Source organism: Trifolium pratense, linkage group LG7 (assembly GCF_020283565.1).
Source record: "Trifolium pratense cultivar HEN17-A07 linkage group LG7, ARS_RC_1.1, whole genome shotgun sequence".
Classification (NCBI taxonomy): domain Eukaryota; kingdom Viridiplantae; phylum Streptophyta; class Magnoliopsida; order Fabales; family Fabaceae; genus Trifolium; species Trifolium pratense.
In genome coordinates, this window is record NC_060065.1 from 23,059,830 (window position 1) to 23,071,551 (window position 11,722).

Genomic DNA, 11,722 nt, shown 5'->3' on the forward strand with positions numbered 1-11,722 from the left:
ACACCTTCATGAACTTCTTGAACTCCTTCTCTCGCTCAAGATTCTTAACTTTCTTTCTCCTAGGAAAAGGCATCCTAGCATATGGCGATTCATCAACTCCTTTACCTTTCTCAACCTTCTTACTCTCTTTTTCTTTTATCTCCCTCTGTTTTTCAACTTCTTCTACTTCATCCTCACTAATCTCCACTTCCTTAGACATATTTTCATTTTCTACTTCTCCTTCAACTCTCTCCTTTTCGACTACATCCTCTTGCTTATTTTCAACTTCTCCCTCATTGACCTTCTTTTTCAAGGGCTTCTCCACAGGTGGCCGTTCCGGTATCTCTCTACTCCTCAAAGTGATTCCATTGCAAGTTTCATTTTTCGGATTATCATGAGTGTTTCCACCAAAACCTCCTTGATTTTGCAACATAGAAAACTGTCTTGACAGCTGACCCATTTGCACCTCAAGATTCTTTATAGAAGCTTCATGATTCTTGTTAGAGGTTGCTTGACTCGATTTCATCGCTTCAAAGTTGCTTTGGGTCATGAGCATGAACTGATTTAGAGTCTCTTCCATCCTTGATGGAGGCCTTTGCTGCTGTTGCGGTGCACCTTGACCTTGCATACCGTTCCCCCACCCGGAACCGTTGTTATTGTTGTTGTACGGCTTCCGGAAATTGGCTAAGTAGCGAGCCTCCTCTGAACCCTCCGGGAAGCATCCGCCATTTGGGTGGTCCTGCAAACAAAAATCACAGCGCACATTGTCAATTTTACCTATTGGAGAAGATTGAACTTGTGGATTGGAACCGGTGGAACCTGTGGAACTTGAGGAACCGGTGGAACCTGTTCTTCTTCCATCGTTGCTGAAGTCTGTCCTTGACAGTCCGGTGTATCCCTTAGCAAAGCTGTTCCCCTTGAAGCTTGGGCTTCCCTTGTTGCCTTCCGAATTGCGCGAGCTGTCTTTTCAATTTCGGGATCGAATTGTAGCTCCGTGGGACCTGTTCTCCGCATGCACAAGGAAACACACAAGTAGAACGCTCCGGTAGAAAAAATATCAAACAGAAAATTAAAGAAAACACAGAAAATACGAACACTATTGCCTTGTCGAATCAATCACAATCCCCGGCAACGGCGCCAAAAACTTGATGGATAATTTTCGCAAGTGAACGAATTACCACGTAGTAATAAAAATATCGATCCACAGGGATTGTGTGATTAAACTAGTCGAATAGTGCTCATAGACATTATGCAAGAAATACACATAAATTGGGGGTAAGTTGAGTGATGAATTGATAGAAAACGTGCTTTGATATAATGGAAAAGCGAGGTAGAGTCATCGGAATCGCCTAGTCTATAGCTAAACCACATACAATCTACTATATCATAGGAATCTACTCAAGTGTGGACAACTAGATCGACAAATTAGTGAATCGCAATCTCTTGTCAAAATCCACTCTATTCGTTGTCGATACTCCCCCGATCTCTCGGGCGGAAGCTACCTACAACGAATGATATTAACGCGCGTCAATCGTTCGCTACACTCTATGCCTCAATCTCTCGACCGGAGACACTCGAGCGCTTAATGCAATTCAGTTCAGAAATTAAATCAATACTCTCGCACGTGACTTAACTCGAAATCATTACAACACTAATGAAGGATTATAAAGCATTAAACATCGAATTGCATTAAATCAACACTATGAAAAGAGTAGTTTCTTACACATATAGCAGATTACATGAGGTCTATCTACATCCTAGGCTATCCTAGATCCTACCTCCGAAGAACTTAGCTCCTCATCCCCCTTTGTTCGCGTCCGAGCTTCAATGTCATGGCTTGTGAATCCATGCTATCGATGTGCTTGGAGCTATCCTTCGGAGTCTTGAATCCCAATCTTGAAGTTTCAAACCCAGAATGTAGATCAAATTTGCAGAATTTTCCAACCCGAAAACAGAATTATGCAGAAACTATATATACAGAAGGCAACCACGCCGCGCGCCAGATCTATCACGCCGCGCGTGGTTGCAAATCCATCAACTACGCCGCGCGTGGTAACAGAATCACGCGGCGCGTGATCAAGTCAGAGAGCAATCTTCTTCTTCAACAAGGCTTCACGCCGCGCGTGGTAAGGCATCACGCCGCGCGTGATCAGAGTGAAAATCTTGGCTCCCTGTGAGCTCCACCACGCGGCGCGTGATGGGCTACGCCCCCAGCGTAGTGAAAAACATCCATTTCCTGCAATTTTTCCTGTTTTCTTGCAAAACAAGTAATCAAGCTTATGGTTAGATTTCTCTTATATTTATTGCTAAAAACCTACTAAAATGCATCCAATGTTGCTAAAATAGGCCTGGATTAGAGAGTGTGACGATTCGTCATCAACGTAGAAGAAGAGGACTTCACGAGATATGGAGGTAAGGGTTGAGTACTCTTATACTTCTTATAATTCAAACTTTGCTTATATGAAAAAATAAATAAAAATAAATAAAAGAGATATGGAGGTAGTGTTAATATAAAAATGCATTAAATTAAGATCAATTAATGTCTACTACAAAGTCTATATCTCGTGAAACCGTCTTCTTCTACGCAAACCTAAATTTCGTCATCACCCTACTCGTAGAATTAAGACTTGTGGTAGACATTAAATTAATCTCTCTATTAGAACGAATAAAAAACTTTTTTTTTTGTTTTTTTAGAGAATAAAAAACTAATGTATCCTTACTATAAAAGTCAAGGGTATTGTTGGTATTATGAAAAGTCGACACCAAAACTTTTATATCCTCTTTATATATACTCCCTCCGGCCTTATTTATAAGCAAAAGCCAACAAATTTTTTTTGTCATAAATATAAGCAAAAATTATCAAAATCAACTTTATTTAATGTTATTTTTCCAAAATTACCTTAATTAATTGTTCTACTTTTTAAGATGATTGTAGAGTCTCAATGCAAAATCTATACACTTGACACGTAGAGAACGAATTTTGGACACTGTAGATTTAATTCACTTATGCCACGTCGACTCCGTTTTAAATTTTTTTTCAAATTTGTTTTTTTGTCATGTTTTTGTCTTTTGTGGTTCTGCATAAAACAAAACCCATCGCCTTCCCCTGATATACCTTCATGTTTTTATGGTGCAGTCATTAACCGGTGGCGGTGGTTTAATTTTCCCTCCCATTCTCAATCACGCTGATTTGAATTCTGAATCACGCTTTTTGTTTGTGTAAAACACCTTCCTCAGATATCGTCTCGTCGTCTAGGCGTTATCTGGTGCTCTAATTTTCCCTCTACAAACAGTTTCATCTATAAATTTGGGTTGGGTTGAGATGGAAGGTAAATTGGTCATCGCTTCCAGTTTCTTCTCGTGTGTGCTATTTCTTGTGGTTTCATCTATAAATTTGTCATCGCTTCAGGTACTGTTGATTTGCAAAAGATTAGGGTTCTCGGTTTCATCTATAAATTTGAATTATGAATCCTTCGATTTTCAAATTTTTGTTGTTGGCCAGTTTAAATTGAAGTTCTTTGTATCCACACTGTCTATAAATTAGGGATGGAAAGGATTGACGATGCAGAATGAATGAACAGGGAGCACACACAACAACGGCGGCAGCCTCCGATGTAGAGGCAAGGATTCAGATCCATTCTATTTTGGCCCTCAATTTGTTTGTGATTTTTCTTCTTGCTTCTACTCACATCATGTTTTATTTTGTGCATGTGAAATCAGAGATTGCTATTCATGAGACTGAGTAAATAGGTATGATATTTAAAAATATTAGTTTAGCCTTGAGATTTGAGTTTTTGATTTTATATCAATGAACAACATTTCGATTTTGATTATTTTGTTGCAAGTTCAGTCTGTTGTAGCTATAACATATTTTGCCTTTTGTGCCATGGAATTGCATAAAAAATTTATGATGTAAAATCACATGAAGTGTAACATAAAAACTTCAATTTGAACTACTTAATGGTATGCAAGAGGAACTTTCATTCAATTTGAGCAGCATGGAGTTTGATTTTACTAGCTAAATTATCAAACCTGTTTGAAGCCTTTTTTTAGAATGATTATAATCTCATATGAGCTTTGCAATAAGAAACAAAAAATACAATGTTTGATTCAATGTTGGATTGGTTTCAAAAACATAAGATTACTTTTTAATGAATGTTTTGTTTGTGAAGAATCAATGAATGATTTTTAATGAATGTTTTGTTTGTGAAGAATCAATATTTTCTATGCAAAAAATAACATGTTGAGTGTGATACTATTAGGTTGGGTTAAAGTGTGATAGTCATTTAATAATAACATGCTACTTGAGAGGGATAAATGGTGCAGAGAATAAGAAAACATTGACTTCAATCATTTAAGGGTTGTTGAGGGGTATTGAGTACAAAGAGTATTTTAATTGTTTCCTTTAATTTCTATGTTTGGTATATGTATATTTTGTAGGGAGGTATTGATTTATAATTGAAAGGGAAAATTGGAACCAGCTGTGTTTGCTTTAATAACATGTTTACAGTCTGGCTTCAGATTCAAAGTCATGCGAAGGAATGCATAATGTTTGGGTGTTTTGGCACAGAACGGATGAAACATTACTTGCTGGCTTTGCTACAAACTAGAAGCGTTAATGAATGCATTCTCTTTTTAACCACGTTAATATTTCATGTCTCGTAAATTACCATTTTTGTTAACTAATCTTTTTCTGGCTCCATCATCCCTATTTGTTTTTGTTTCATATTTTTAAACCAATTTAATTTAATATAGACATGATAAATAGTGGGTACACTTGCAGGAGTGAGATTGATAAGGCAAGCGAGTATTTGACTGAATAGTTGGTGTTGTATACATATGGGTATGCATTGAAGTTTTCCCTTGCGATTAATTTTGTAAAACTTTATATTTATGCTTGAATATTGTTCCTTTATCATAATTTTATTCATGCAGTGAAACATAATGGCTCAATTGAAACTGGGATTCTCAATACCATATATTGTAAGTCATAGGAATCTTTATCTTAAAGAGGTATATTAGTTGTTTACTATGTGATGGTTTCTTTGTAAATTTGGTAACAGCTTTACAAAATCATCTTACCCACCAAGTAGTATATTGGTTTACTCTTTTGTTTTGTGACTGGGAGATGGTATCCACAAATGTACTTTTTTTTATATTTACAAATACAATGCTTGAATGTTAATGCCACTGATACAAAAACAAGTAATCTTTTTATTGCCTTCAATTCGGCCATTAATTGATTTAGAATTTTTATTTTCTGTTCTAAAATGAAATTGCATCTTTAGTTTTGTTTTTGTTGTGATAATTGTTTATGGATGTGAAGAGAAGACTTATAGTTATAACTATGAAACTTATTTGATAGTTTAAATTTGATGTTTTTATACTCTAATGTATCTCAAAACATGGTTTGTGAGTTTTTGAAAAACCAATTTGAATGACCATGCCACTGATACAAAATTTGATTTAAACATAAATAAGCCAAAGAAAATAAAAATGAATATAAACATGCTTTCAATATATCAGTAGGTACTACTACCGTGTGCAGGCAAATGTGTAGTTAGCTAATTGAAGCTTAGATAAATAAGTTGTTTTTTACCTTATAAGCTGCTTAAATACTATCCATTGCCTTTTTAGATATCATATGTTTATAATTCTGTTATTTTAAATTATTGTATAGCCTCGTGAAAGTTACCGACATGTTTGGTGAATGATTTTCGTGTATACATTGGTAATTATGCAATCTTGCAAGATCCAAGTAGGCATCGGATGGTGCAGTTGGTTATACAGGGATAATGGCATATAGATATAATTTAGTTGACTTTTCACAACCTTATATTGAATCTGACCTCCACATGGTGGTTACTGAACAACCAGCAAAATCAAAAACATGGAAATTTTTGGATGCCTTTACAAAAGAGATGTGGCTTTTGATAGCAGCTATTCATATTTTTGTAGGCTTTGTTATTTGGTTGATTGAAAGGGAAGATAATCGAGATCTAAGGGGAATTGGTTTCATGCTATGGTTTTTAGTCACTGTACTATTTTATGCACACAGTAAGTCCTCAAACATTAAATTTCAGCATGTTTATTTAACTAACTTTGAAAAGCATGCATAATAATCCTAATTTTGGATACATTTTGAATATGTGCGCAGGAGAACCAACGCAGGGAACATTTTCCAGCTAGGTGACTTTGGCTTTGTTATTTCAAGGATGGTTGCTATGACTTGAAATTTTTTATGATATTGGTTTAGGTGCTTGGGTTACAATCTTATTTGTAAAGCCTTGAATAAAAATAGCAAGGAAAATATTCTCACACCTTGCCATGTTGAATATGAATGAGAATTACTTATGTCCTTTTTGAAACCAATCTTGAATTGTGAGCACAATAAAGAAAAAGCACATGCTGTAAAAATAGCTTAACTTTCGCATCTTTAATTAGTTCACTACAAATTACCTGCAACTGCAAGTAGCCTACCGATATAAGAAAAACAAACAAATTCGAGCTGCATGTGAAATTATAGTTCAATGAATGATTCCTTACTATTTGATAGCTCTGTCATTATAATTAGCGTGCATTTCAAATTTATATATGCAATTGGTGTTACATAGTGGGTGCATTAAGAAAATATATTCATATATATATTTTGGTTTGCGGTGCAATCCTTATTGATATGTAAATATGTGTGTATATTAATTTTTATTAACTGAGTCATTTGATTGTTGACTTATAATAGACCAATTCCAATAAATAAAAGTATGTCAAAAAAAAAAAATAGTTACATCCGTGCGGAAGCACGGCTTTAAAGACTAGTTAATATATTATAAGGTCATTTTAGTAATTGTAATAGAATTTTTACATAAAATCAAAACAAAAAACTTCTTAATAAGTATGCAAATTAAAATACTATATTTACGTATAAAAGAGGTCGGAGGGAGTAGGTATAGATGACACATTAATTTTTTTTTTTTTTTTTTTGACAAGTATGACACATTAATTAAAATATAATTTTTGTGATAAATTGAACTAAGCCGTTAGATAATTTGTGATGTGAAGACCCTATCCTATATGCGGTCTTCACTCTAGACTAGAAGTACTCCCTCCGTCCCAAAATATAAGCAAAAAGTGGTTAACCAAAATGGATGTATTTGGACTAAATTTTTAACCAAATACATCCACTTTAGTTGACCACTTTTTGCTTATATTTTGGGACGGATGGAGTATTTCATTATGGAGGGAAGGAGGGAGGGAGGGAGGGTGTATTTATATTTATAAGCAGCATAGAATAGAAGGGACTGGGGAAGGGAGTTATCGATGATCTGTTGGGACTCACCACTGTGACACACTACACTTGGGTTGGGCAGGCATTACTGTCATATCTCTCTCTCTCTCTCTCTCTCTCGCTATGGTTGCTTCATTCATCATCGAATCTCTTTGGCAGGTTTTCTCCGTTCCCTTCATTCTTCTTCCATTTTATTTCCCCTTTATTATCATCACATGCATTTTTCTTAATCAATTCAACAAACAATCATAATCACTCTCTCATTTTCTTGATTACATTTTTCATTGCATATCGCGAGATTATGCATTTATTAGGGAGCAAAAACAGTGCTTCATCATAAATCATTGCATTTCAATATCAGATTCTTGTTTATATTCAAATGTATTCATAAAAAAAAAAAAAAAAGAGGAAATAACAAACAATGTACAACTTTGGAGTAAGAATCAATCAATATAACATTGTACCAATTTTGTTTTGTCAAAAAATTAATAAATAATATTATTTTAATTGAATCTTGCAAGTTCTTCTACATTGATATATATATATATATATATATATATATATATATATATATATATATATATATATATATATATATATATATATATATATATATATATTTATTTCAGTAGATTGTTTGATATAACATTTGTTGTTTGAATCAGGATTGTTGATCATAGATCGTAGAAAATAATGGTTTGTTCAAATTCTGCTACGCTACAGGGCTATACTGCTGCACTATTTGACAATAATTTTTGTGTTTTACTAAAGAGTGTATTGCGGAACTATAACAATTTATTCAAATTCCGCTATGTAATAGACTGACTGATATTTGACAAGATTAGTTAGAATTGAATTCCCATATTGTTGATTCAAATCTTAGAATAAAAATGTTGTTTGTTTCTTTTTGTACTTTGACTTTGGCTTGGTATATAATTTGGAGAAATGTTATTTTGACGACAATTTTGTTGTCCAATAACGTTTTTATATACGGTGTAAATGTGATTTTGTTTTTTTTATTAGTTTTTTCTCCTTCTCCAAGTCAAATCAATAGTTATAATTGATGTATTTGAAATAGAGTACGCTGTTAACTTTTAGATGTTCAAATAACATTCCTGACTTTTCGCGTTTTTATGCTGTAGTACTTGATCACAAATTTCAGTGACTTTCAATTGGCGTGTTTGGGGAGTTTCTTTATTCATGAAAGCGTTTTCTTTTTATCTGGACTACCTTTTATATGGCTTGAGAGGGCCGGATGTCTGTCAAAGTACAAAATTCAGGTTTCTCCATTTTCAATTCCATTGCCTCCTTAAACTTTTTTTATTTTTTATTTCAATGAAGATTAGTCTAGTGTTGTCAATCACTGAAAGTAACAGATTGTTTAAATTCCACTATGCTACGATGCTATAGACCTGATTTTTGACAATGCTGTGTAGTAAATACTAAATAGCATATTGTGGAACAATAGCGATTTGTTCAAATTCTGCAACATTGTAGCTGCTATTTGACAACACTAGATTAACCATTTTATGTTTTTTTCCCGTCTTTCCCTTCGAATAACTTGTGGCAAGTTCAAATGACAAACTTATTGATATGCTTCTCAGATCATTAGGGCAGCTCCATTTACATGATAATTGATATCAATCAATCATTCACCTTTTCCATGCCTTCTGTGTTGTACTAAAACAATGTGTTCTGGTATTTACAAGTTAAAGTTACAGTTTAGTTTCCTTTATAATGTTCTACGTTTTACTGTTATGACTTACGATACATGTTTTTGCAATATGCCTTTTATTGTTGATTGATTGTCGAATTTTTGGTTGACCATTCTCACCAAAATGAACACCCTTGAAAATATAGAACAATTTTGTTTGTTTCTTTGAACTTATGCATCATGAGAACATCTTTTGGTACCAGATGTCAGATAAATTTATTCCATCTTAGCTTGATATATAATTGTCTATGTGTTACGGACTGAATCCTATTTCTGCTATTGTTTGAGATCTGGTACTGCAGTATATATTATATATATATATGAGTTTTTCCCCAATTAAAATTTTATGGATAAGTTATTGATTTAGAGCATAGTAGGGATCAATCGGTATGTAAGATTTTGTTACTAATATACTCACTTTCATGTAGGCAAAAACTAACAGCCCTGCATCTGAGGAGAGATGTATTATTCGCTTGTTGATGTATCATTTTGGAGTAAATCTACCTCTGATGATTTTTTCATATCCTGTCTTCAGATACATGGGCATGCGAAGTAGTCTTCCTCTGCCGTCCTGGTACTTTCAGGTTTCTTTAGAAGACTGGTTCTCTTATGAGTTTCATGATGAGAATTCTTCTTAAAAACATTTAGAATACATTTTTCCATTAAGATTGCTTAGCAAGACTTGCTTTCAATTTTGCAGGAGAGTAGTTCTAACGCAAATAATATTTTACTTCATTTTGGAGGACTTTGTATTCTATTGGGGACATAGGATACTGCACACAAAATGGTTGTACAAACACGTACATAGTGTCCATCATGAGTAAGTTTTATACATGTTATGTAGTCTATCAAATATCAATGAACTGAGAAATGGTTTGCGGTTTTGCTTAAATCTCAAAGGTTTTTAACTATATTGTGAAGGTATGCTACACCATTTGGACTTACTTCTGAATATGCTCATCCTGCTGAGATACTTTTCCTCGGTTTTGCTACCATTCTTGGTCCTGCTGTCACTGGACCACACTTGATTACTCTCTGGCTATGGATGGTTCTTAGAGTCCTTGAGACGGTTGAGGCACATTGCGGTTACCATTTCCCATGGAGTCCATCAAACTTCTTACCTCTTTATGGAGGGTGAATTTCATGTTCCTTCTCCTTAACTTGACATCAACCTTTTAGTTTCAGTTATTATGCTCATTTCTTTGTTGTTAACAAATTTATATCTCCATTTTTCAGAGCTGACTTTCATGACTATCATCACCGTTTGTTGTACACTAAGTCTGGAAACTATTCATCAACCTTTACATACATGGATTGGTAAGTTTTTAACATATTCTTCTCAATATGATGGGATAACGTTAAATAACATTGGACCTGAATTCTTTGCCATTGTGATAACCTTGTTGTATTCACACAGTCACGTGATTTCAGCCTTCGGATCTTAATCTGACGGTTTCTATTTTGAGTTTGCAAAACATATCCAAAAATGAAGTCAAAACACGAACTGTCGGATCAAATTCATATGGTCTAGATAATGTTTTGACTGATGAGAATTCATTTCCATGTAACATTGGTTTATGCATTGGATATTCTGCTTGCTTAACTGACACCAGTGTGTGATATTTTTGTCCTTTATAATAGGGTATTTGGAACTGATATAGGATACAGAAAGTTGAAAGCATTAAAGAACGCTGAAGTTGAATACAGTAGCGAACAAAAGAAACATTGATGGAATGGAATAAATTGTGAATATTTAGAACCATTGAAAAAGTTGATTTCCAAACTTGAGGGAAAATTTGAAAATTGTCTTCTTCTGTGTTTTGGTTCTGGACATGCATGCCATGTAATTTAGAAAAGTTTAGTGAAAGTGGTTGCTTTTGGGATGGTTTCTTCCCCTATTCCACCATCTATTTTGTTGATTCCAATTCTTTCTTGGCAAACATTGGCTATTGTTGGATGTAAACCAGTTTAATGAAATGAAATGAAAGAGACGATTTGTTCTGTGACATATCTTTCCATGCAAATGACACTAGATATTGTGTGCTTCTAGATTTGTTACATTGTAAGAAGTGAAAAGATTTATTTTACAATTGACATTCTTACTTTTGAGAGTACTACACCTAATATTGTCTGTTAAGCGACTACTAACTTCATTTTGCTTACTACTTCAACCCTAATTATAAGCAAAAGTTTACTTTTCAGATTCATAGGATAATTTATGTATCTGATCATAGACCACATATATTAGTTATTCGGCAAAATTACACCAGAGGTCCTTTATCTTATTTATTCGTAACACTTTGATCCTTTATCTTTTTTTTTGTAACGTTTAAGTCCTTTATCTTTTGTACTACACACATATAGGTCTTTTTTTTTATTTAAAAAATATGAGTTGGCAAGCCATGTAAGAAAATCTTATATTTTTTAATATTAAAAATTTAAATTCTAAAATTCATATGAACATTCATCTCATGTTCATCACCTCCTTCATAAAATTAAAATCAATTGAGAAACAAATTCTAGATTTTAACCCAAAACCCAGTTTTTATGGGTGGTCTGAGCTCTTGTTGGTTGTGGCTATTACGTGAGTATAGTTTTTGTTGCAACATTCCTCATGTTGCCTCTCTACATTTTGATATTATGTCATTTCATCCTTTCTATTTATTGATGATTTATTCACTTCACTTGGAAACAATCAATAATCTACCATAATGATTAATGATATGGGGCTATTTTTGGGTTAA

At 33.8% G+C, this 11,722-nt stretch overlaps 1 protein-coding gene and 1 long non-coding RNA gene across 2 annotated transcripts; both read left to right on the top strand.

Moving 5' to 3' along the window:
- The first annotated feature begins 3,694 nt into the window (after positions 1-3,694).
- Positions 3,695-6,347, top strand: LOC123895584. The gene is made up of 5 exons (XR_006804412.1): positions 3,695-3,729; positions 4,763-4,822; positions 4,915-4,962; positions 5,938-6,036; positions 6,137-6,347. It is a non-coding gene; the product is annotated as an uncharacterized LOC123895584 (long non-coding RNA).
- Positions 6,348-7,266: 919 nt separating this feature from the next.
- On the top strand, positions 7,267-10,981 carry LOC123895575 (methylsterol monooxygenase 2-2-like). Its single transcript, XM_045946014.1, has 7 exons — positions 7,267-7,423; positions 8,407-8,544; positions 9,407-9,552; positions 9,679-9,798; positions 9,900-10,112; positions 10,215-10,295; positions 10,620-10,981. Exons 1-7 carry the CDS (start codon positions 7,388-7,390, stop codon positions 10,705-10,707), a joined length of 822 nt encoding a protein of 273 aa, XP_045801970.1. The 5' UTR covers positions 7,267-7,387; the 3' UTR covers positions 10,708-10,981.
- Positions 10,982-11,722: the final 741 nt, after the last annotated feature.